The sequence below is a fragment of the Monodon monoceros genome, unplaced genomic scaffold (assembly GCF_005190385.1).
Source record: "Monodon monoceros isolate NGI ecotype Baffin Bay Population unplaced genomic scaffold, NGI_Narwhal_1 Super_Scaffold_8, whole genome shotgun sequence".
Lineage (NCBI taxonomy): Eukaryota > Metazoa > Chordata > Mammalia > Artiodactyla > Monodontidae > Monodon > Monodon monoceros.
This window is the reverse complement of record NW_021703785.1, coordinates 9,568,057-9,595,463: the sequence shown is the minus strand read 5'-3', so window position 1 is coordinate 9,595,463 and position 27,407 is coordinate 9,568,057. Positions and strand designations below refer to the sequence as shown.

Below are 27,407 nucleotides of genomic sequence, written 5' to 3'. Positions count from 1 at the left end.
AAGAGATATTGTCCCCTACATTAGTTGAAGCTACTGTAAGTCACAGTGAAAAAAAAGATAAATCCACTTTAATATAATGCAGCAGTTGGAGTTTAGGCACAACTGCTGCATTTAAAATGGTCAGGGGGAGATTTGATTTAGCAACATGATTTTAAAGGCTTGGAGATTTCTAGTGCAAGGACAGCCTAATTCTTGAATGCTGGCCACTCTCCATACAAGACATGGGCACACTCAGCCCCTAAAAGAAAGAGCAACAGGCTCTCACCAGCCATGCATTCTAGTCCTGCCCCAGCTTGGAGCTTGCTCCGAGCAGGTTACTAAATCTATAACATATCTCATCTCCCACACCACACCTGTGATTTCCTGCTCATGCCTGAAAGTCACTGGCATAATCTTTGCACTTTTGAGACAGGGGGAAGGATGTAAGATTGGTTCCAAAGCCAGGGAAGTATAAGAGAGACAGCAAATTAAAATGCTTTACCTCTGTTGGCTTCTAAATTTTTATGAACCAGAAAACTGTATCATTGGCCAAAAGAAGAATGCCCATCTAACTATCAATACGATGTTGGAGATTTACTATGAGGGCATACTAAATATATAAGAACAAAATTTAGGGATTTATTTGCAAAATGCACTCTTTAAAAATACCAACTATTTATGTTTCTTTCAGCCCAATTTCAGTATTATATTCAGTCCAAAGGCTGTAGCCTTGTGGTTTAGTTCATATATCTAGAACATATTCCTCACTCAGTGCAAGATCTTCACATGTTCTTTCTGAAATTCAAACACTTATCCCAGAGTTCATTATGCCATCCTGCATAACACTATCCAGGAGCTGCTACGACCGAAGGCCAGGGTGGGAATAGGATTTATCAGCCACTCTGTCTGATGTGTGAAGGTGGATGGGCTGGGTTTGAACCAGTTTCCCTCCTGGGTAGACAGGGGTGATGCACTCTTTCCTGGCTATGAGATCCCCATTGTACAGCTGGCCCATTAAGAAGTGAAATCACACCAAAAGACAGATTAAAAATAAGTAGATTTGGCTTCCAAAAGAGCACAGCCACCATCCCGTTACACACTGAAAGACTTTCCTCTTAGGACCTGGGTAAAAGTGTCTAGAACTCTCTTAAATGTACCTGGGCCTTAAAACTTCAAGAAAAAATTAAATTTTTTCAAATGACTCCAACAATTCTGCTATGGATTGAATGTTTACGTCCACTCCCTCAGCCCCTGCCATTCATATATTGAAGCTCTAACCCTCCAGTGTGATGGCATTAGGAGGTGGGGCCTTTAAAAGTTGATTTGGTTTAGGCCAGGTTGTGAGGCGTGGGGTTCTCATGATGGGATTAGTGTCCTTATAAGAAGAGACCAGAGAGCTTTCTCTCCCTCTCTCCCCACTCTCTCTCTTTCTCTTCCCCCCAACCCATCCCATAAGCACACAGAGAGAAGACAGCCATCTGCAAGCCAGGGAGAGGGGTAACCAGACCTAACCATGGTGCCTCCTGATCTCAGACTTCCAGCCTTCAGACTGGTAAGAAGTAAATTTCTGTTGTTATGCCACCCAGTCTACGATATTTTGTTATGGCTGCCTGAGCTGACTGAGACAAATTCTCAGAGCATAAAATAATTGTTTAGAATCCCATGTTTTTTTGCTTCAATCGTGAAAGATGTGCAACTTGCATGGAATTGTAACAAATGCAATGATACCAACTAAATGGCAGATGCCAAGTTCTTTCTTTACTGTGCGTGACGGCACGTTTCAGGACTTAATAGGACAAGTCACAAATCAATGTACACGTTTGGCACATCATATTCACATACAAGCATTTCCCATACCTCTGTTATATAGTTGATGCACATTCATTAAGTATTTCACTAGCTGTATCCTGTTCCAGAATTACTTTTTGGCTCTCACGCACTCCTCAATGTCTAGTATTCCAGTTACTTAAGACTTACCTTGCCTACTAGTTAAATGTGGAAGGAAACCAAGTCTTGTTGACTCAAGGGGTTCTTTGAGTCCACAACCCCGAACCTTACTCAACAGACAAATAGTTTTAAATGCTATAATTAAGAATTGAGAGATATTTAAGTCTATACAGACACTGCTGAATATACAGACACAGACTGTATGTTATAGACTATAAGGGAGAATATATTAAAACTTACAGTTGTGTTTCTTAAAAACTACAGCCAGTCTGAACATAAAATATCAATTATACAACTATTTTCTCCATTTCATAAACATTGTAAAATAGAAACTGAAAAGGTGTTTTATCAGTAAGACAGACCTATCTCATTAAAGCCACTGTAGCCCAGCTCTTGCCTGCTAAGTCCCAGATCTTCAAGGTCCATGCATTTAAATCCTGGGGGGCACTGGTAGCCTTCTTCCAGCTCTGGTGAGCAGTGTGTATCTGGGATAGCTAAACTATTCCAGGTTACATTTCTGCAAACAACACAGAAAAGGATCAGACAATTTCAACAAGTGTAAGTGTGGATTAAAATGCATAATGTAATCATTCTTCATTAGTAACTGCTGTATATGGACACAGATTTAAGATTCCTGATTCATGAATGGTATTCATAACATTAATGCCATGAACATTCTCAAACGATACCTGATTCATCCACACAGAAGCTCTTTGTAAGAACATTATCGCCATGACGGTTTTTGTCATTGAAGACCAAGACTCAGAAAAAGCGAAGGAAGGAATTTTTCTGTAGATTTGCAAGGAATGTTAACTTGTCTGGGGACTCCTTGTTATCCACAAATCCTTCTCCTACTATGGGCACAAATGTTACTTCACTTCTAAGCAACAGTAAATGATGACAATCACTCTCTATATGGTACAAAAGTACTGTAAGTCTCATAAGTGATACTTGGCCTTCTTCTGGGTTGTCAGATGTTCAGTTTAGGAAAAAAACCAGATAAATAAAGTGAGACTGAAGGAATTAAAGATATCACATTGGAAAGAGAGAGATTATGGGCTGATTTAGTGATAGCTCCAGGAGTATTACAGGTTTTTATTTATTTATTTTTTTTTTAGGTAGTTGGTGATATAATTACTTTTCATCTTTCCGGAGGACACACTGGACATTAAGTTGATGTGAAAGGATTTAGACGTGTAATGGCTTTCTTGGTAGTGAGTACAGGTAACCACTGGAAAGGTGATTGTGGAATCTCATTCTGGGAGCTTAAAATGGGCCCCAAATAGGGGCTATCTGAGATGACTGACATGGCTTGTGTAGGGGCCAAAGTTTAAGCTAGATGATTCCACAAACCTTACAAACCCATGACTTTATTATAGTCATTTCCCACTATATCAATGTTTCCAGGCATTTCCTAAATGGGGACCAACCTTAGGACAGTCTCAGTCTCCTCTGCTTATGGCCAAATTGAGGCAGATGTGTTGGGTCACATTGCTTTTTTTAATATCTTCTTATATTCAATTGGCCACTTCCCCTTATATAACATGTTTTCTCTAGAGTATGATGCCTAACTCTCCACGATCCCTTAGCTGCTTGAGGCCACCATGCCCATGTGCACACACACACAATCTCCTACAAAGACATACACAATTTTAGTCTTAACGCACACACATGCACACAATCCCTGGTAATACACTGCCCAGTTCCATCTCAGTCAAAACAAACTTCTATGTTTACTCCTTCAGGGTTCTGCTCTTTGTTAGCAGCAAGTGAGCTACTTTGTCAATACATCTCAGGGAATGTTTAAATAATTGTCATATTTTAAGCTGGTCCTTTGGACCCCACATGCAAAAGGAAAGGCTCTGCTTGTGGACATCACCACTTGGTTGTATCAGAAAGATATGATTTTAGGCACACACGTCACTTATTTCCCCTCCTTTTACATTCTTATACGCAGGCCAAATGATGCATCTTTGCTTAAGTCTAGCCTGACTCTATGTTCTTGAGTTTGTACCCACACATCAGAACAAAGTGGGAAGGGGACTGGGCTTCAGAGTTTCAGAGGAAGGCTTTCTGGGTTGGTTCTAAGCTCTGCCATTGACTGGCTGTGTGACTTGAATAATTTTAAATGTTTCTAAGCTCGGTTTCCTCATCTGTGAAACAGGGAGAGAAGCTTGTGTGAGCTTTAAGTAAAATAAACCAAGTAATGCATTCATCACAGCACCTAGCGTGTTTCAAGCACTCAATAAATGCTTACTATAAATGATTATTAGTCATTACAATAATGAACTGTAACATAAATCCTGGCATGTGAAAACACAACAATAAAGGATTCTCAAAAGAATAGAAGGAATTTTGGTACGTGACCCTGAAAGCATTTTGTTCACAGAATTGTGCCGCTGAAAGAAACCTTATAGATGACCTAGTTCTTAATTCGTGAGGAAGGTAAGGTGAAGTGCTGGAAGGGGAAAGTGTACTAGCCCATCAAAATCAGTAATTTTTTTTCACTTCCAATACTTTAAAAAGACAACAGCAGCGAATATCCGACAAAAACACTCTGTCTACACAAAACAGTTTCAAAAAACATCATCTTTCAGTTATTTGGATAACTGGACTCTGGCGCCAGTCTGCTGGGTGTGAATTCCGGCTCAGCCCTTACTACGTGTGTGACTTCACCAATTTGTGCCTCAGTTTCCTCATCTCTATGATGGTGGGAAAATACTTCCTTCGAGGAGCTGTGGGGAAAATGTTACGTCTGTAAAATACTTAAAACAGGCACTTGGTAGACAATAAGTGCTAGGTGTGACCTATTGTAATTTATAGTTTGAAGTTTGTACATTCCCTAGATTGAACCCCTAGCCCTGGCATGGACAGCCTCAGTTTCCACATTTCGAAAATGGGGACGGCAATTATACCTACCTTGTGTGGGGGGGTCTTAATGATTAAATGTGGTAATGTACCACTCTCAGAATAGCACTGGAAATAAGTTAATCACTCAATAACTGTTAACTATTTTGATCATTTTCATTAACTTATAAATATCAGGGTATTTTTCCTCTTTGATTCCACTTGTTTTTTCTTTCATACTAGTACTGATTCCCATTTGAAGCACAACCCTCACCAGCACAGATAGTATTTTGAAATCTTTTGGCTTCAGAGGCAGCAGATTTGAAACACGTTATTTTTGCCAACATCAAGCTCTTAGAGGATGCTTATTAGAGACATATTTATTAGATGATTAATTGCTCTGGAACTTACGTATCTAAAACCACATGATAAATATCCTTTCTAAAAACTGAGATGAACATCATGAGTTTCAGAATATCTACTGGTTATTTATCTTAGTTTCATTTTCTCAGTTAACAAGAATCTTGTAGATTTTATTTTTATTTGTTACTGTTAATTACTTCCTCGTTCATTTTCCCTCAGATAGTCAGGATAGAACAAGAGGCTCTCTGGAATTAGGGGGGGTGAAATTCTTTTTTCTTTTTTTTTTTTTTTTGAATTTTTGAATTTTATTTTTTTGTACAGCAGGTTCTTATTAGTTATCCATTTTATACATATTAGTGTATATATATCAATCCCTATCTCCCAATTCATCCCACCACCACCTCCCCCAACCCCCGCCACTTTCAGGGGGCTGAAATTCTCGCTCCAACCAGCCATATCCTAAATAGAGACAATGATTCTCCCAGTCATAATAAATATCCATTCATGCTTAAGTGGGAATCAATACTTTCTTACTCACAGCCCCCTAAAGACATCCACGTTCTCACCTCCAGAACCTGTGAATATATTATCTTACCTGGCAAAAAGGAATTAAGGTACAGATGTGAACAAGGCTAAAACTCTTGAGTTGGGGAGATCATCCTGGATTACCTAAGTGGGCCCCACCTAATCGCACAAGTTCTTCAATGTGGAAAGCCTTTTCCGGTTGTGGTTAGAGAACTGTGCCTGTGTGGAAAGGAAGGCTCAGAGAGACGCAACGCGGCTGGCTTTAAAGATGCTAGTTCTGTCCATATGTCTCAGGTCATTCTCCTTTTCCATCTCCTCCTCCTGTAATTCACCTTCAGTACTGAGTTGCTCTGAGCTTGGTCCTTGGCTTTCATGATGCTCTCTCCCTATGCAATTAAGTCCACTTTCATAGTTTCAATTCTCTACCATCTTAGATGCCATTTTAGCGTCCCAGAGCTACATGTCCAACTGCCTGTTAGATCTCTCCACTTTGCTACACCACAAGCACCTCCAACTCTATGGACCCCATACTAAACTCAGACCCTTTGCCAACGTTCCCTCTCATCACAAGCAGCACCAGAGCACCACCATCCAAAGTGTTGAGCGATCCGGATATCTTGGAATCACCTTGATACCTTATTCTCCTGTCACCCTTATAACTAATCATCATGTTCCCTAAATATCCTCCAAAATATCTTTTGGGTTCATTCAACTCTCCATGTCCACCTCTACCTGCACCAGAATCCGGCCTCCTAACTGGTCATTCTGCAGCCTCTCTCAGCCCTTCTTATCCATTTGTCACAGAGCATGCAGAGAGGCTTTTCATAATCACTGTCCTACATTGTGTCGGTCAGTGACAAATCTTTAATATGATCTACAAGACCGTGAAGGACCTGGCTCCTGCTCCTCCAAATGTCCTAGCATCCAACCACGTTTGTCTTCCCCCAGCTCTCCATGAGCTCCATCTACTGCAGAACCTTCTCCCTGCTTGGAAATCTCTCCTCCCATCTTTGCTTCATTAGTCCCATTTTTTAAGCCTTCAGGGCCCAGCCTGAACGTCACCTTCTCAGGGGAGCCACCCTAAGTCACTCAGACTGGGTTAGGTTTCCCTATTAGAAATTCTCAAAGCACCCACGCTTTTCATTTCTGGTACTTGGGACCCGTGTCACTCATGTTTGTGTGGTCAACTCTTCATTGGATTCTTCCTAACTCGACTGTTGCCCAGTGTAACTTTCAATTTCATACAGCTCCTGACACAGTCTAAATTTATAGGCTAAATTTATTTGTGACCTTGGATAGACTGTGTTGTCCAGATCTTTGGTCCACATCAGTCTAGATGTTGCCATGAAAGTGTTTTTTAGATGTGATTAACATTTAAATCTGTAGACTTTAAGTAAAGCAGAAGACCCTCTATAATGTGGGTGGGCCTCATCCTATTAGTGGAAGGCCTTAAGAGAGAAGTCTCCAAAGAGGAAAGAATTTTATCTCCAGACTGCCTTTGGACTCAGGACTTCAATATCAACTCCAGCTGGAATTTCCAGCTCGCTGGCCTGCTCTGAAGATTTTGGTCTTGCTGGTCCCCACAATCACATGAGCCAACTGCTTAAATAAATCTCTTTTTCTCTCTATACGTATACACCCTACTGACTCTATTTCTCTCTGCTTAAGAGAGCTAACCCTAGAAATGAATTCCCGAAACGGAATGCTTGTTCTGCTATAGTCATGGCATGCTGGTGCGGCTTCTATCCCGGGGAAAAGCAGGCTGGTCTGGCTGAACTTGAGACATCACAATGATACTACATATGATGTCTACGAAGGCAGCTACAGTCAACACTCTTTGCCAGGGGCTGGATCGGCAGGCTCTTCATTTCACATTCACGCAGTACGTTCCGAAGTGGCAGTGCATCATCTGAGAACTCAGCCCTCAAACAGGTAGCCTTAACCACTTACTCATACAGCCCATTTAGAACTTGTCTCCTAAGCATGCGCTTCTCGTAACCAAAGAAGAATTAAAGGTTTTACTCAAATACTCTGGAGACACACATGCTGAAGATCACCTCACATATTGACAGAATTACAGTAAATATTTAAAAGCACAGAAATCAGTGTCAAGGAGATCTGGTTTTAAACCTTGCTTCTGGCACTTCCAAGCTGTTTCATCTTAGACATCTTCTTTAAGGAAATTGAGCTTCAATTTCCTTCTCTGTAATAAGGAATGTAAAAGTAGAACACAACTTACCAGATTGTTACGAGTATTAAATGAGAAAATAACAGATATCAGTTGTTCAATGAAGGTTATTTCCACTAACAATAAATAGGAGTCATATATTAATAATTATATTAACTAGTTACTATAATTATTAACATATTAATTACAATATAATAATTATAAATTAGCATTGCATATGATTATAATATATAATAAATATATTATTAATCATATTAATAATAAAATCTATATTATTACATTATCCTCTTTTGGGGAAGTAAACATAAGATCAAAAGAAGTGCTATAGTGTAATTGACCAAAATAAATTACTCAATTTCTTTTAGACCCTTTTCAAACTGTAGGATTTTCTTTTTTTATCCTGAAGACTCTCACGAATGCTTTTGCTCTTTTGGTGAAAATCACACAGGTGTTAACTTTTCATATGGGAGTTTAGTTGATTCTCAAATATTTTCTTTTTTTTTTTTGGCCATGCCACACGGCTTGTGGGATCTCAGTTCCCTGACCAGGGATTGAACCTGGGCCATGGCAGTGAAAGCCCAGAATCCTAACCAGTAGGCCACCAAGGAACTCCCTCAGATATTTTCTTATATTTAATTTTAAACCATTATCATCATATGAAAGGTTAATCTAACTGGTGGCTCAAGTGGTCTGCATCTTTGAGATGCATGTGCACAACCAATTTAAAAGAGATATATGGAGTAATACAAATATATTGCATATCACTATTTTACAGATTCAGATGAGACTGAACCCCCTGGAATATAACATCAACATAGAGATAGAAACCAGGTGTAATATGGTTTTAATTTTCTCTACGACATATATTATGAAGAGTTTATGGTTACGGATGTGGGTCTGTATGTGAAATAGGTTTATGAATGTGGGATTATAATATCGCAGAGGTTGGTTAAATGGTGGCACAAGCATGGGCTGGGAGTTCAAATCCCAGCTCTCTCGTTTACCATGTGGACACATTATTTAACCTCTTTGAGGCTGTGTCTTCATCTGCAAAATGGGGGAAATAATCCTTTCAGATTGTTCTAAAAAGTAGTTACAAGCAAAATATCTGAGACATAATAGGTGCTCCAGAATCATTGCTATTAATTTATTTAGAAATCTACATATATCATCAGAGTACTTTCATTTCTTAAATATTAAAGAAAATGTTTCCAATATCCAAACTTGTTCTTATATCTCCCACTTGGCAGATATCTCAGCCTGAACCCTGTAAGTTAAATAGAGTAGTCTTTTTTCATCTTTTCAAAAGAAGTTTAAATATTAATCAAGAAGACTTCACAGACCTTTGCATGAATTTGAGGCACTTATGATTTTACATATTCTACAAAATCCTCTCTTGATAAATCCATGGAAATTAAAAATTAATATTCTAAGTCCCATGTTTCTATTTTTAATTCTTCTGACCTCTCCATTTTTAAAAAACCTCGTTATGTTGTGAACGGAATTTATAAGACAATCATTCATTTATTTTATAAGTACCCTAAAGGGAAAACTTTAAAATTTTTTATTTGGACCAGCAATAGAAAACTGCCCCAAATCTGGCTTTATATTGTCTCTGGTCTAAGTCTTAGTGATATTTTATAAAATACCACTAAGTCCTAAAAACTGCCGTTGGGTGGGGTAACCATAAAATGTATTGTCCATACTGAGGCTCTCCTGAGATCACAAAGGAAGTTATTAGTAATTACTCTGCAGCAACAGGGATACACCAGGATTGTCCTGGGTGCCTGTGACGTCTGGTCCCCTAGCTCTGGGTCTTAAAGCTGATGGTCCAGTCATTACAAATATTCACCCAGACTCGTGGTTGAATCCTCTCTCCACATAGTAAACTTTTATGAACTTAACATTTACATTTCCTTACCTTAAAGCTTTTCTAATTATCTCAATCTTGGGGATGAGATGTCATTATTTGATACTAAGCTATGAATAAATTTCTCTCCTTTCTCAGGAATGATAATCAGGTGTCAGGTAAATCTTCACCTTTTCTATTTCACCTACCAGCTCCTTTTTACATGTTCCTCTTTTAGCTTCAGGGAGATTTCTGCCAGCACGTTTGGCATTTTGCAACACCTGTTTCTGCCACAGGCCACTGCCCTCCTCAGCTCTCTTTAGGATATGAACTGCCTTGCTTAGTCAAATCCCATTACTTCTTCCATAATTGCCTTAGGTCACAATTCATTACCAGAGAAGAAGCTAAAGCTTTACTAGTAATGCTACAGAGGACACAGCTGAGATGCCCTTCTATCTGCTTTATAAGAAATCAGCTCCATTCAAAAGCAAAATTCCATGTATTGAATTCCTTCCTTATTTATCCTGTTTGCTTCACAGATTAAACATAATCAGTTCTGGAGGTCAGCCGTGAAACCTAGGACATACAGGTTTCTGAACAGGCGCATCTCTGCCTGAAAGCTCTCCCGTTATTAGGCTACAGTGCATGCAAATTAAGCAGAGGTTGGAACAATTGTTAAAGGACGATGATGAAGAGAAATGAGGTCATGACAGCAACTGGCAACACTTATCTCTGGAAACACAACCATCATACCAAAGCTTAATATCTGACTCAGAGATGTTTATGAGAAATTCCTAGTTAAGAAGCAACAAAAGGAAAGAAAAAAGTTGGGAAATTCTTTTAAATGGGGATTTTTATATGTTTCATTCTGACTTTGGACCCTGTTTGAGTCTCTAAAAAGAAAGCAAATTAATGTCTGGGCTGGAACTAACGGTAAAACTGTATTGACGGTTTTTCTGCTAATGAGCGAGACCTTAAAACTCAGTTAACACTGAACTGAAAATATAAAAGAAAAATGGTGGAAATGATTGGTCCTTGAAATAAGTCATCAAACTTATGAAAATTGTTTTCATCAGTAACACTGCTCATAAAACCATGTGGCCAATTATGTATTTTCTTCTCAAATAGTAAATTAAGAATCACATAAAGAGAAGGCAAAATCCATGTGTGTGTACATAGCCATTGGGCAGATTTTACAAATATAAGAAAGAGAAAACGCAGACATCTCCCTATAACTGCTATGTCTCGAGTAACTGAAAAGTCTGCCAACACATATGAAATTCTTCCCAGTGCACTCCTTTTTTTTAGGATAACGTAATGAGCTGGAGCTAATAGAATATGAGAGGTCTTTTAACATTTTTTTCAGACACTCATTTTTGAGAACAGAGTACAGCATGGAGCTGGCTAAGAGGACTTACTGAATGATTCAAAGGCCATGAGTTCAGATGACACTCATACCTGTCTGCCCTATTTGTATTATATTTTCTGTGTCAAAGTTAAGTTTGCAGCATGATGCCTGATCTCCTAGCTGGGTTAACAAGTTTGAGAATTCTTGCCTTTCAACTTGGTTTTTAATAAAATGGGAACTCTAAACCAGCCTCCTAAACTCACTGCGGTTAGAACACAGCTGCTTCCTTACCCAGAAGCTTTCTCTTTTCTTCACTTCTACGTCTATTGTCTCTGCCCACACGATGTTTTTCCACCCTCATATTCATTCATGGAACAATCTAGACATATTCTACAGCCCACATACATTTAAAAAAAAAAAAACTACCTACAGGTTTCCTTCCACGCATTTCTTCCCTCACCCACACAAGTCAACTCCCTTACTCACCACTTCCTTCAACTTTCCTATCCTGTGTTTGTACTAATTCACTGCTATCCTCTGCTTTTAACGTTGCTTTTCTATTTTTTAACAATTTCTCCTTTGTCACTTTTAGCAACTTGCTTTTCTTCCTCTGTTCTTTTTTTATTTCCTCTTCTTTATCAATTTGTCATAAAGTTGTCATTATCTGTCTAAATATAACACATTATTAACCATGCCGTCAATAAATAGTTACTAAGTACTTACTCTGTGCTAGGATACTAGGTACTGACCACAGGGAAATGAATCTTATCGACCCTTTCCCAAATGTATCCTTAAGGACCTCACAGTGTAATGAGGAAAATGGGGAAAAAAACAGCTGTGAGTGCCAGAGTGCTAATTCTAGCAAGATGGACTACGTTAAATTTAGCTCCTTCCACTACAAACAGCTAGATCTGTTGGATAAACACTAACATTTAAAAATGCATATCTGGGCTTAGAAGAAAGAAAAATACATTCCAAAATGGCAACATGTAAGAGGAAACTAAAAACTAGAGGAAGGGAAATACATGAGTTGACTAAATGGTGGTCTCAATGGGGACTAAGTGCCCAGCAGCCATGAGCTTGGGTTTCAATGCCTACAAGAAGCAGAAGACAGGGTCCTAAGCCCATGTGAGTCTGGGAGCAGGAAATGGGACTCCCAGGCATACAGACATATTATAATTTAAACGAGCTCCAGAGCGTGATATTGGTGAAGGGATCATCAAACAGGTCAATCAGGCACAGTAGAGATTATAGTTACAGACCCAAATATAGACAGTGAATTAGTAAATGAGAAACGTAGCGTTAAATTCTGTGAGTAATGACACACAATAAATAGTGCGGGGAAAACTGCCTTACCATATGATGAAAATCAGTTGTAGTAAGGTATACGTGACATACAATATATTGCACATATTAAAAAGAACAGCTTGATAAATTCTGACATATGCACAGAACCACACTCAAGAAAATGAACATACTGACTAATCCCAAAGGTTTTCTAGTGCCCCTTGGTCATCTCTTTCTCCTACCCTAACCCTTATTCCCAGGCAACCAATGATTTCCTTTATATCATCATTGACAAGCTTGCATTTTCTAGAATTTTATATACATAGAACCACAGAATATGTACTCTTTTTCATCTAGTTTCATTTACTCAATGTAATTATCTTGAGACACAAGATGTTATGTATATCAATATCTCATACTTCTTTTATTGCTAAATAGTAGTCATTACATGGATATACCACAATTTGTTAATCCATTTACCTGTTGATGGAAATTTGGGGTGTTACCAAAGTGGGCTATTACAAATAAAGCCTTTGTATGTATAAGCATACATAAGTCTATGTATAAGTCTTTGTATGGACATAAGTTTTCATTTCTCTTGGTTAAGCCCAGGAATAAATGAATGGGATATATGGTAGATGTCTGTTTAATTTTTAAGAAACTGCCCAACTGTTTTTCAAAGTAGTTATACCATTTTCCATTCCCACCTTATTTAAATAAGATATGAAAATAACCTGACGGTATTATGTTCCCACGCTGAGGAAACTTTCTAAATGTACACTTTGAATTCGCTGAATCTACTTTCCCACAGGGTTACATTTTTCAGTCTGGCTTGTCTTGAGTATTTGTCTTAAACATTTGCACAAAACAATTTTGAAGCAGAGAATACAGAACAAAGAGGGCACAAAAATACTTTTTTAAAAATTGAGACAGAGGTTTTTCTCATGAGAACTGCAGAAAAGTCCTTAGGAATCACCTAGATAAAGGTGGGAAGCAGCAGCACAGCACAGGGGGATCAACTCGGTGCTTTGATGACCTAGAGGGGTGGGATGGGGAGGGTGGGAGGGAGGCTCAAGAGGGAGGGGATACGGGGACACGTGTGTGCATATGGCTGATTCACTTTGGTGTACAACAGAAACTAACACAGTATTGTGAAGCAATTATACTCCAATAAAGATCTATTTTTTAAAAAATGCAGTTAGTAGATAAACTTACCCTGGTTTTGTGTCATTTACTACACAGTGATAGGTAAATGTCCCAAACATCTGAACTCCTAAAATTCCATAAAGAAGTAGAAAGAAAAGGAGGAAAATGGAAACACTCCATATTTGTTCTCCTGATCGCCTAGGGGGAAAAAATAGGTAAAGTAGGTAAAACTTACCCCAAAAAATCATAAACCTATCCCCTTAACTTACGTAAAAGCAGTGCTTACTTCAAAATATTTGTAATTCTGGTCCTTGGTAGTTCAAATCGGAAATAAATCCGGAATGCCCGGATCATAATTAGTGGCCGTGGGATCCGTAACATGCCCCAAGGGGACATCTGATCAACTATATCAGCGATTTCAAATACCTGCAAATTCAGAGGTGAACAAACAATTCAGACTTTCGCTTAGCAATGCTTGTAGTCAGGACTATACAGACAGCATCAGAGGTTCATCCTGTGCCCTGCATTATCTTCCACCGAAATCAACTTTCTTTGGAGTACATTTTGAAGCTATAGCTTTCTTAAGAGAAACAAATACATAAACTAATGAAAGTGTCGTTAATCTTGTTCATTTCCTGTATAATCCATCAAGGCACAGTTTTTATTACAAAGTGCCAACGTAGAATACAGAATAAGCATGCTAAGCCTTCCTCACTAATAATGGTCTTTGGTGGAACTTTTTGAGTATCCAGAACACAAAGTAATGGCGAAAGGGTTAAAAATACTATGAAAAAGATGAAAAAGAATTCCATTTACCAGTAGAGGCAAGATGATAATTAGGAAATGTTTGTCAATCATACAATAGTTATTAAATGGAAAAGAACATATTTTAAATGTAGGATGAAATTAATTATTGGAGAGGTGAGCTTTATAAAAATAAGGACAGCTTATCAATAAGCACCATGATGAGTTTGCAGGATGCACTATGAATTTATTTTATTCTGATTTTTTAAAAATGAAGAATACAGTAACTTCAGTTGAATTAAATGCAAAATCAAGCCTGAATGAATGCATGGGAATGAATTCTACTGGTTTTCAATAAAATCCGTCCTTCAGGCCTTTTTAATCTATGTTCCCCATTTCTCATAGTAAGGTGTTTTCTATTAGCAATACAGCATTTTATGTTAACAAATATTTATCCCAATGTATTTATATTATTTTAGCTATTTTTAGTGAGAATTCAGTCACATAAAGGACTGGAATTTTAATTTTTAAATTCAAATTTTTATTCTACAAATACAGAAACCTCACTCCATGTTCTTTCCTTTATTTCAATGAATATATTTCTAACATCTGCTTAATAAGAAATAATCTCATATGGTACTAATTTTTATTTCTGATTGAGAAATAATTCAAAAATGTGACTGACAATGATTAAAATGTTAGGCTTTTTAAAACCAATAAACATTAAACAAATCATGTTTTGGGAAATTACACAATCACATGGTCTTTGGTGGAACTTTTTGAGTATCTAGAACACAAAGTAATGGTGAAAGGGTTAAAAATACTATGAAAAAGATGAAAAAGAATTCCATTTACCAGTAGAGGCAAGATGATAATTAGGAAATGTTTGTCAATCATACAATAGTTATTAAGTGGAAAAGAACACATTTAATATGCAGGATGAAATATATATATACTCTTTAATATATCTATTTAGATTTTCAATGTAAAATCATGCCCATTTTGGAAAATACCCCCTTGTAATTTAAAAGTGTTTAATTACCTGTAACACCAATGAAACCCAAAGGCAAAAGACCATAAATCCATCAAAAACACACCAGCGATCTTTCACATAGGAACTATCCCCCTAAAAATAAATTTCACATGGGTTATCAGACAAAATGAATAATTTCAAAAAACATCTGTGGAGGGAATAATCAAGTGTTAATTCAGTATAAGCTATCTACAATTTTTGTATCATAATTGAGCAGACTTTCCAAAGGAACACTTTTAGCATTTTAAATGGTATTATATATGAGGAAAATAATTTATAAAACACAAGTAACTGCAGAACTTTGCATGTAAAATTTTAAATTCGTGCAAAGGTAAAACATCACTATTTTTTCTCTTAGCCACACAGAGTCCACCACATAAGGAACCAGAGACCATCCTACTTAATAGGCTGCTTAGGTCCTAAAGCCGCCTCTTCCTATAAGAACAAAGGTTAGTCCTTCACTGGCCATTGAGCACACAGTGGTCAGTGAAGGACTTCAAATCTCTGGGAACAACCATCATTAGTGGAAAATTAGCCAGGAATTCATGTTGAACTGAATTAGAAGTGAAGATGAAGAAACTTGCCTTCATTTTCAAAATAAACATATAGCGACTTAAGTTTAATTGGGATTTTAAATGTAAAAGAAAGATAAGGAAGACATACTACTTTCATTTTTTACTTGTGAGTCTACTCTGACATTAGAATGCATTATTTTATAAAATGTTTTTAAATGTTAACTTTTTAAACATGTAAATATACAGTATATTATGTTGATAAGTGTTACACAGAAAAATTAAAGTATATATTTTCAAATTGACTTTTAGTAAACAAATGTGTTCTTTACTTGTATGTTGAGCAAAAAGTGAGAGAAAAATATCACTTGATCTTTATTTGAAGAGCTAGGCATAATTGTGATTGCTTAAAAAGTGTAAAAAATTCCAAAACTGAAAACTGAAATTTTATGGGGCTCAGCAGAGAACTATTTTAAAATAGTAACAATTAAAAGTAAATATTAGGCAAGAAAGAGAATAATTACAGATCACTGGGTACACAGGCACCCAAATAGAATGAGCTTATACAATATTTCTTCCCGAACACTATTACTATTTTATTCCTATTTTGCATTAAAAAATGTTGCATGTAGTATTACTACAATTAACCTCTATTGTTGCTCATAATTTGCTTTAGTAACAAATTATGTTCAATTAGATACAGGGTAAGAGCTTCTCATTATATTGAGGTTTATTTAAAATATAAAAAGTGAGGATAAATAGTGGTATTTCCCTGGGAGGGGAACAGAATGGCAAGAACCAAAGGCAGAAGAGAGATATAATTTTCACAGAATATCCATACATGTATCTTTTGACTAATGGTCATGTGTTACATATTTTAAAATAGATTTTCAATATTAAATTTTTTAAAAGTTGAAAATTTTAGCTTTAACAAAAATCACTTTGTCAGTTGGTGCAAATAAAGTCAAATTTGAAAAACTTGGGCCTCACAAATTCACAACGTAAAGTTATCAGTAACAGAGTTGGCTGAATTTTTGTTTTTTATTTACTACATAAATTTGTCTGCTAAAGAAATTGATGTTGCAAAGCTGCCCTGGAGTATAATTTGAAATACATAAAAGCATTATTTTAAATCATTTAGGGTCCCAAATAAAACAAAAGCATAAAAACACATTCGAATTTCAAATGACCTCATATTATGAAAACTGGCTTAGCAAAAACTACTACTGTATAACGTAGAAAACTATTTCTGAATTATGAAGTCATTTGAGTTGCATTATCTGGAACGTTTTCTGCTTTAGATGTTCCAGAAATTCACAGTGGCATCTGGCTGTCCCCAGTAAGAACCACCACATACTAGATGGCACATAATGGTCAACTAAAACTGGCTTCTTTTTACTTGTCTGGTATAATAGTGAAATAATCCGCTGAGCAGAAGTTTTATACATTATGTTTTGGTTCCTGTTTCCAGGGGTCGTCCATTATTTATAAAAACCTTTAATAAGCTGTGTTATAGTGACCTGGGATACAAAGGCCAATAACACCCAGATTTTTCCCATCTTTTCTTTTAACCTTTTGCCCTTTAGCATCCATTGTTCTTCATGCTGTTCCATCTTCCTGAAAAATTCCCCACAGTCTGTGCCAACTTTTCCCTCCATACTTTGGTCTGACCACAGCCTACCCTGATCAGCACTTTTGCTCACACATCATGCTACCACCAGCAACTCAGTTCATGTAAATAAATAAGGTTCATACTGTGTAACCTACAGAAGAGTCCTTTGTAATCCCCATCCAGTCGTTTAATGAGTTTATATTTTAGTCCCGGCAGTTTGGGCTTCCTACTTAAATCTTCTCTAAATTTATTCTCTGGTGTTGCATTTAAGAAAAGGTCTATTCCCCACTGTAAATGTTTGAGTTTGTTCTGAAGATTAGTAGCATCTTGAAACTTACTAGACTATTTTGGATGGCACTCCCACCACCTAGCACCATGTACAACATACAGCAGATATTATAAATGATTTATATAATATAAATCATATTAATATATATAAATCATATAAATCATATAAATCATAAATCATATAAATATTATATAATCATTTATATAAATTATAAATGATTGATGAGATAAGCACAGGAACCATGTCTTAGAGCCTCTGTAGATTATAATGCAGACAGTAAGAAGTCAATGCACATGCTTCATGAATGCATCCATGCATCTATCCATTCACTGAAGCTACTAAAATTGTTCCTTTAAAGAAATGATTCTTTGCAGCAAAAAGAGAAAGATGGAGTACCTTTCAATGCAATACCTTAGAGTTAAGACTCTTTTCCTTCATAATCATGAGAGATCACAGTTGAAATGATGAGATAACATTTGGATATTTCTTGGATTAGTGTAGTTTGAATCAGCAAAGACTATGTGCCATGCAAATAGGAACCAGGTCAGGGTTTATATAATTTTTGCATTTTAATGAAATTGTAGATATGATTGAATTGTAAATATGAATTGAAATTGATATCATATCAATCATTATTGCTAATCACCAAGGCTCCATAAGTGTAAAATACCTTTTAATAAACAGAATAGGGACTTTGAAACCTGGCACTTTGAAATATAATTGAAGCCAAGTGGGACTCTGCCCTGTCCCCCACCTCTTGTTTGTAGAAAAGCTCTAGCCTCCTAGGCCTTCCCAGAGCTCCAAAGAGCAAGTTTAACCACAGAAGTGAGAAAATACAGAAACGAAGGAAAACAAGGCAAAATAATAGTTTAGCCATAAAACAAAGTCAAAGACTTTTAATTCCTCTTCAAGGCCTATAGATACTATTCTGAGCCCATATCCTTGAGGTACTAAAGGATACTAAAACCTCCATCAGGTGGAAGAAGTTAACTGCATGCTGACCACCAGCACCTAGACCCCAGACTGGTTGGAACCAGAAGGCAGTCACCTCACCACCAGCTCCATGAGCTGATCATGCACTACTTGACCCTCACCCTCACCTTGCCTTTAAAACTCCTTCCCTGAAACCCTTCAGGGAAGTTGGGTCCTTGAGCATTAGCCACCCACTCCCCTTGCTTGGTCTTGCAATAAACACTGCACTTTCCTTCAGCACAACACAGTGTCAGTAGATTGGCTTTACCGCGGGAGGGTGAGCGGACCCAAGTTTGGTTCGGTAACATAATCTCATATTGCATTTTGTGTCTGACGTATTCAGCAAGTTGCCTCTTTTTCAATTTGTATTTTCAAAGACTCTTCACCATAACTGGTTAAATGGTGCTATGATTCAATTTGTCAGTATCCAGATCCTTTTAAAATCCTACTGTATTAATGTTCAAGTTACAATATTTGTAAATAATAAATTGTCCCTTTCCCCTGCTTCCAAAATGTTTAACCAGAACACACACGAAGGCCCAGTGGTATCTGAGAAGTTTTAATGCCTCCAACATGAAAGAAAGGTTTTAACTTGTTTGTTGCATCAACAAGAAAGGGAGAGCAGAGAGTATTTGAGTTATGGGCAGAAATCAGCAGGCTGGTGCCTGAGGAGATGAGTTATTCAAGAGCTGTCCGTCAATTTTTATAAAGATAAACACTTGGAGGCTGCCAATCAATTATACAGTATAAGAGAGGAACTTAAATTGCCATGCAAGGATTTAACAAGCAGAGAAACCAAACACATTTACCTGAAGACATTTATAGGGATATAGTTTGCAGTTAAAAAACAATACGCACGGGTGTAGTTTCATAAGCACATGATTTATTGTTCTGAGTTCCCAGGGCCCATCTGTCACTGTGTCTTAGCATTATTATTTATTACTTCAACAGTGCTCAGAGGATGCATGCTACTTTTAGCCAGGTCTATTGCCAGATGAAAAATAGACAACTGAGAATTGTCTGAAGAATTCACAGTCTGCACTACGTGGAACGCTTTGCAGCAACACAAACATGTATTACACAAATGCTTTATTTATGCCTGTAGGGATTTGGTGAGCTAGAATGCTTCTTGGAACAAGAGTTAGTGGGGGAGGCAATTAGAAACAAATTATTGGGCAGTAGGAATTAATTGGCAGATGTAGTCAAGTTTGGGGAATGTTATAAAAGATGTGAAATCCTTTAAACACATAAATTCCTCTAATGAAAAATTTGAAGGACATTTTCTGCCGGAAGGACTCTGTGCTCCAATTTCTCTCTCCTGTCGTGCGTGGGGCGTGTGACCTCCACAGTAAGCTTCTCAAATACAAATCAGAGGGTGTCACTCTCAGATTCGTATGCCCCACGCATCTTAACTGACCACAGAAGGAAGCCTGAGCTCCTCGCAGGGCTGCAAGGCCCTCCATGGTGCAGCCAGGCTGCCTTCACAGGGTCCCTTCCAGCTGCTCCCTGAGCATCCCGTCTGCTACTTCTGACTACGCAGAGTGCCCCAAGGCTCCAGGGTGTTCCAAGCCTGTGTGTCTCAAAGCGTTGCTTTTCTCTCTCTGTGAAACCCTTTACTTCCCTTTGCCAATAACCCCGCCATAGACTACACCTCCTCACTTCAAGACATCACTTCACATTGCTCTTTCTTCAAGACTTCTCTGACATCTTCAAGCAGATTTTTTTCACTATTTTTTGTGCCCCCTTCCCCTGTATCTGTTTCAGACCATTATTACAGCATTTTCACAAAATACTGAAGGTCTATCTCTCACTATCTGAATTCTCACTACACAAATCTTTGCTATTTACATTTGCTAAAATACTTGCTCCCAAATCACTATGTAACTAGAAGAACCACTATAGCGAATCTGTACACGTGCCAGTGGAAACATTGAAGTTGTCCGTGAATCCTGCAAGGAGGTAAGATGTGCATGCAGCTCTGCTGTTCTTGGGGGCTAAATCTTGTGCTGGCAATGTTTATCTAAATACTTAACAATTGATAAGCATTAAGTGTATCATTACCTCCTCTTCCCTCTCTTCCCATTAGCCTTTCCGGGGACGTGGACTTGAGTCTACCAACCCAAATAAAGTATATGTATGCATCGTGTTCTATTTTAAGCACCAGGTTACACTTTTCTTAATAAGTTTTCACATTGTTTGGCAAAGAGCTGTACAGATATTTTAGCTGGAAATCAGTGCATAATAAACATACACTGTTAGTAAATTAAACAAACTAAATAGTGGATAATTTCATAAGAAAATTTACTTCATCAAACAGACCCCCAACAGACCAAGCAAATCTAAACAGACCAATTTCCCTAGGAGAAACAGAAAGAAGAGGGAGTCCTACCAAAAAGGCACTAGAATCAGATGGTTTCACAGGGGATTTCTAACAAACTTTCCAAGTTAAAATAATTTCAAGGTTACTCAGATTATTTTAGAGCATATAAGTGCACACACACACATACACAGAGAAAATCTAACATCAAAACCTGACAAAGATTAGACAAAACAAGGAAAATAATAACAAATATAATGAAATAACTGATTAAAACAGAACAAAACTGTGTCGTGACCCAGCTGAGTTTTTTCTGGGAATGTAAGGATAGTTCAATTATTAGGAAATCCACGCTATTACAAGAGCTAAGGAGAAAAATCATCATTCAACAAAATTTAAAAGCTATTCAAGGTACAACTCTTGAAAGTTGGAATTAATGTTTATTCCCTTAACTTAATAAAATATGCATACTTAAAATGCAAATCCTTCAGATTAATTAGGAAACATTAGAGGTGTTCTAAATAAAGACAGGAGCTAAGCAGAGATGCACACTGTCTCTAAAACTATTTAAAATTTTGTAGGTATTATTAGCTGGCCCAATTAAATAAGTGGCAGCACTTAGAGGCATAAGAATTGGAAAGAAAAAGGCAAACCTGTCTTTATTTGTATACGATATGATGATATGGAAATAACAAAAGAATGAATGGAAAAACTACTATAAACAATACACGAATTTAGTAAATTTAGTAAAGTGGCAGGATATAATATTAACAAACAGAAATCAACAGCCTTCATTTAAAAGAACAACAGTAAGTAAGAATACATAATAAAAGATAAGACCCCCACGCCAAGAGCAAAAAAAAAAAATATCAGAGCATAAATATAACAAAAAACGTGCAAAATCTACATGAGGAAAACTATAAAACAGTCCTTTAAGGTGCAGGAGCAGACTTGATAGAATGGAAAGATTGCCCATGATCTGGGACAGGAAGAAGTGTGTGTGGTACCAATAACCACAGGCAGAGCCAAAGACAATGACAAATGGGGAAAAATAACTGCAACTTACATCATAAAGGGCTAATACTCCTAACACACAAAAAGTGCCCAAAATTTGAGTGAAAAATAATGACAACTTGAAAATGGCCTTTATATACATAGAATCAGGTTCAACCTCACCCGTCAAATGGAAATGCAAATTAAAACCACACCGAGTTACCATTTGCCACCCAACAGATTGGCAAATATCCAAAAGTTTGACAACCTGTTTTGTGGTGACCACGTGGTGAAAGAGACACCTGTGTACATCACTGGTCAACAGTCAAAAAGGTTCAGGGAATATGGAGTAAACAGAAACTATTAAATAGAGCCACCAGGAAGCAATTATCCAAACCTAGACTGTAGAACATTCTGCAAGACAAAAGACTCACTTTCCCAATGGATCAATGACATGGAAAATTTTTTTGCGGGGCATGTGGGGCTGAGACCTAAAGGATTTAAAGAGACTTAAATGAGATTTTAAAATATAACAAATACACTTTGTACAGCTTCTTTGAGTCCTGATTCAAAGAAGCTAACTGTAAAAGAAAATATTTTAGACACCTGGGGAATTATGAATACGGATGGGGTATTAGCCTACATTAAGGAATTATTGTTAATTGTGCTAGATGCAATATGTAAAAAAAAAGATTTTGTCAGTCAGCGATGCATAAGAAGTTGTTTCTGAAATAATCTGATTTCTCAGATTTGCTTTAAAATGAAATAGAACTGGGAAAATACTGATAACTGTTGATGCTGAGTTACAGGATCCATTGCAACTATAATCTCTACTTTCCTGTAAATTTTTAAAGTTCCATAATAAAAAGTTTTTTAAAAGTTAAAAGTGAAAAAAGTAGTGCATTGACTGTGAACTCCCTTTTTAAAGATAGCACACAATGAATTATTGTAAAGAGAAGCAAAAAATTTGACCCAATAACTGTATCTTAGGCATCATCTTGTTAAAGTCCTGAAACCCTTATACAAAATAAGGCCCTTCTTCATCAAAATTACCTCACTTGAGATGCTGATACAGCCAGTAAAAGAAAAGGCTAGGATTTGAGTCAAATCTGTCATTTGTCAGACCCTAACACCCAATCTGCTGTTTCATTATACCACTGTCTCTCTAAATAGTACAATTTGAAATACTTTAGAGACAGCATCATCTACATATTTTTAATGAAGGTTAAAATATAAATAAATAAAAACCCTCTGTGAAGGTTAGGGTTACAGAAGAAAGAGATATCCCAGGACAGAAATTTTCTTCCTTTTCTTTTTCTTTTATTTATTTATTTATTGTCTCCCAATGGTGCCAATTTCATGTTACACATTCCTTGTGTTACAGTCCTGGAATTCCTTTCCATTTCAAGTCCTTTCTTTTTCCCTCTTAATATGTTCAGAATGCCTCAGGTGAATGACATCCTGCTGATTACCTTCGCACTGCAAATTTATCACATGACGTTTATTCTGCATTCCATGAACCAACAGGTGCCTCCTTGGGCTAGGTGGCATGCTCACCCCACAGGTGGCATGAAAGACCCTCCTCTGGCCTTCACGAAGTCAGCAGTGGGGCCATCTAGCTCCTTCTCAGATATTCCAAGACTTTGTGCCTTATACAATTGACTTCACTTTTTAATTATTCTTAATGTATTATATTTTCACCAACATCTGGAGTTATACCCTTTTTAAAAAGACTTCAATATTGATAAAATAAAGAGACGTTTTGTTTGACTGAAATTAATGTGAAAGCATTAAACTGATTTAGATTCTCAATGCACTTTGGTTTTCAGCTTAAATAACATGGAAACACTCACCTTGACAATCCCCCGGATGTGCATTTTTGCTATCATCTCTGCCGTGTACAGAAACATCAACAGAGTGTCCAGGGTGAACGTCACGTACTGCAGAGGAGGGTAGTGTTCGAAGGTCATGGGCGTGTTCATGCAGACAGAAATGACGCTGATGATGGCACAGATGCGCAGCAGAGAATGAACCCACTGCAGAGATGGTCCAGAGTTACTATCTTGATGCCACGAAATATCCTAAACTTGTGTTATGAACCATGCTATTTGGAAAACGTAATAACGAGATGGAAATATTTCACCAGTAGGGAGAAAAGGAAGAAGGAAACTAACACGTTAAATACTTGCAACGTGCTAAATATTTTCACGTATTTTACATCGTTTAATTCTCAAAGCAGCCTAATTTTCACATGAAAACACTAAGACTCAGGAAGGTTAAGGGGCTTGTCTGTGGTCCTGCATTAATAAAAGCCAAAGCTTCGATGTGAACCAGGTCAGGCTACCCCAATGGCTCTGATACTTACCACGGCATAAGGCCATAATATAGGGAGATTCTGATTCAATCAATATATGTATTGATAGAAAAGTGATATGCTATTACTTTCATAGTTTTTTTTTTTTTTTGCGGTACGCGGGCCCCTCACTGTTGTGGCCTCTCCCGTTGCGGAGCACAGGCTCCGGACACGCAGGCTCAGCAGCCATGGCTCATGGGCCCAGCCGCTCCACGGCATGTGGGATCTTCCCGGACCGGGGCACGAACCCGTGTCCCCTACATTGGCAGGTGGACTCTCAACCACTGCGCCGCCCGGGAAGCCCCTACTTTCATAGTTTTTTATGTACTATGAGCACCTAGAAACGGGGACCATATTTATTGTAACTTCCCTGGAATCTAGCACAGTGGCCTATCCTAGTAGACCTCAAATGCTTCTTAAAATAAATTGATACATATTCCATAAGAAGGGTTTTCTTTCTATTTTATCTTATATGAAACACCCTTGTATAAAAATATATTTTAAAATCTGCTCTCATCCTATATTTTCAAAGCTTAATAATAAATGGTCTTTCCTCTTTACTTTGGAGAACATGTTTTATAAAAATTTAGCCCAGATATCTCTCCTAAAATGCCAAAAAATAAGTTTGTGTGCAATTCTGGTAGTGCACGTGCTGTTTGAAGACTTTCCTTAACCCCAACCTAAAGAAGTAGGAATTAAAAAGATAAATGTGTGTGTATACATCTGTATATGTGTAGGACATAAAATTACTCATGTATAACATCTTATTATGAAAACTAATACCTAGGATAAAAAAATATTAACGCATCTGCATGCTAAACCTACACAATTTATATTACTAGCTAATCAGTTAGTACACAATTCCTAAACGTAATCTCAATGTGTTATTTATTGACTGTCCTGTATATATATGCAGTCACATTAATCCTTTAATATACTCCCCCTGAAAGAAGATGTTTTAGTTTCATAGTAGATGGTTCTGCAGCTACACAAGCTAGCAAGCACCCACAATGAGAAACAGAAAACTTGTCAGAACTTTGAGGAGACTCAGACACTTGTAGGCTGGTGAGTGGCTTATAATATTAATGACAGTTGTAATATTTGCATGAAGACATAATGCTGCTAATTCCATACCATATAAGTCACTGATGATTAACTTTAAAAGTTGATGTACTTTTCATGGCAATTAGGAAGCGCTTCAATAAACATCAGTGTGTAAATTTAGCCCCATCTGGGCCTCCAACACAAGGGATCTAATTACCCAAGAGTTTCAAAAGATGGGTTCTCCCACAACAAAACTGTAGTGAATTTAAAGAATGAGTTCTCATTAAGCATTAATCATTCTAGTGTTTACACGCCTACATCTATTAAACTACCTGCTTCAGAAGTTCTCAGAAAGCTCTGTATGTGGTGGATACTAAGAAAAAGTTAGCGACTGCTTTATTGTCTATTCTGTTCAAAGTCTCTAAACATGAATGGAAGACCTACTATGTGTCAGAAATTATGCTGGGCTCTGAGGACACACAAATGGAAACAACACAGTTTTCACTCATCACTACTTTCAGTCTGATGTGCATAACATAGATATTTATATACAATATCATTTCTACTTACATATAAAGTAGGATAAGTGGAAAGAGAAGAGGTTCATTCCATCCGTGGCGGGGAAGGGTCAAAGGAGGAAACTCAGAGTGGATGGGGGCAGGGGTCACATCTGAGCCTTCATGGGTGAGGGTGATGTGACTCATCTGAGCTGCTGGGAAAGGGTCTCCAGGCAAAGGAAACAATGTGAACTGGCCGAACATCTCAGAGGAGCAGGAAGCCACCGACAAGTGAACAGGGTGTATGTAGATGCAGGAAAGGGCAGTTGCTGAACAAGTTAGAACCACAATATAAAGGGCTTTGCATGTGATACTAACACATTTTGATTTGCACTGTAGTAAAAGGGATGTTTCAATGATCGTAAAGCAGAAGGGTGACGGAAACAGACACGGAAATGTGGAAAGAAATGTGAGCAGGCGAGAAGCAGTCTTGAGGACAGATTAGACGGGAAAGGACAGGGGGACTAAGGCCGATCATCTTTATCATGGTCAAGGTCAAGGGAAAGGCAAGCACTGCGAGAGTAGTGGTTCATTTCCTGAATTCATCCCCTGTTGCTGGTTTGAGAAAGGAGTTTATACCACTCAGGATCCTAGAGCTGAACTTTCCAGCCCTGTGACTATGCCTTCCGCCCCAGCTCTGGCTGCTAGACTGTCTCGTGTACAATGACACTTGGTGTAGCCAGGCTTCCCCTCAAGTTCCCATCAGCTTAATTAGACAGAGAGGTGACAAAATTCTTCAGAGACACTATCCACTATCATTAACCTTTCCGTGCAACTCAGAAGGAGACCTTTAATTCCAAACATCTGATTGTCTCCTCAGGTCCCTGCATCATGAGAAGGTAAGTAAAGGAAGTCTGGTCGAACAGGTTCCTCATCTCGGTCTCCAGCTTTGGGTCAATCTGAGAAGTGGTATTAACTCTACATTTCGTGGCTCTGAAGGGAGAAGGGGGAGCCAGACCACCTCTCATGCCTTCCTCTGTGAATAACTCACAGCGGCACCTCATTATTTCATCGGGATTGTTCTCAACCTCCAGACTCCGAGACTCATCCACGTTCTACTACAGTTCAGACATTTCAAAGCCAAAGCTACATGAGTTTTGAATGAAATGAATCAAATTTCCTTTATATCAGCGTGGGCCTCTCCACACTTCCAAAAAGAAACTTACTGGCTTGTTAATCCAGAGTATGTCTGCATTGTCCGACAGAGATTCATCAGGACCAAAGTCAGTGACCGGCTGGGCCTCCACCCTGGAGCTCTGCTTCCTTTTGAGCATGCTGAAGTTAGCTCTGGGGAGCAAGTTCAAAACCACAGTCTGGAAGAGGAAATGGAGAGTGTGTTAGTGCCCTAACCCATCCTTACGTTAATCACAAAAACAGAGTCCCCCATGCGTGCCTAGGCATTTGTTAATTACACCCATGTTCTATTGTACTGTATATAATCAATACATGCAGCTAGAAATTTTTAAAGGATGAGATAAAAGTTAATAAAAAAACTTCAATTT

General features: G+C 37.7%; 1 protein-coding gene across 1 annotated transcript in view; it reads right to left on the bottom strand.

Moving 5' to 3' along the window:
- The window catches only part of NALCN (sodium leak channel, non-selective), a 292,250-nt gene that overhangs the window by 251,459 nt on the left and 13,384 nt on the right, over positions 1-27,407 (bottom strand). Inside the window, exons 2-7 of the mRNA XM_029210183.1 lie at positions 27,072-27,218; positions 23,805-23,987; positions 15,266-15,349; positions 13,766-13,905; positions 13,549-13,677; positions 2,289-2,443 (exon numbers count right to left, since the gene is read on the bottom strand). Coding sequence (XP_029066016.1) covers positions 2,289-2,443; positions 13,549-13,677; positions 13,766-13,905; positions 15,266-15,349; positions 23,805-23,987; positions 27,072-27,179 — 799 coding nt within the window. The 5' untranslated portion in view covers positions 27,180-27,218. The remainder of the gene's footprint in view (positions 1-2,288; positions 2,444-13,548; positions 13,678-13,765; positions 13,906-15,265; positions 15,350-23,804; positions 23,988-27,071; positions 27,219-27,407) is intronic.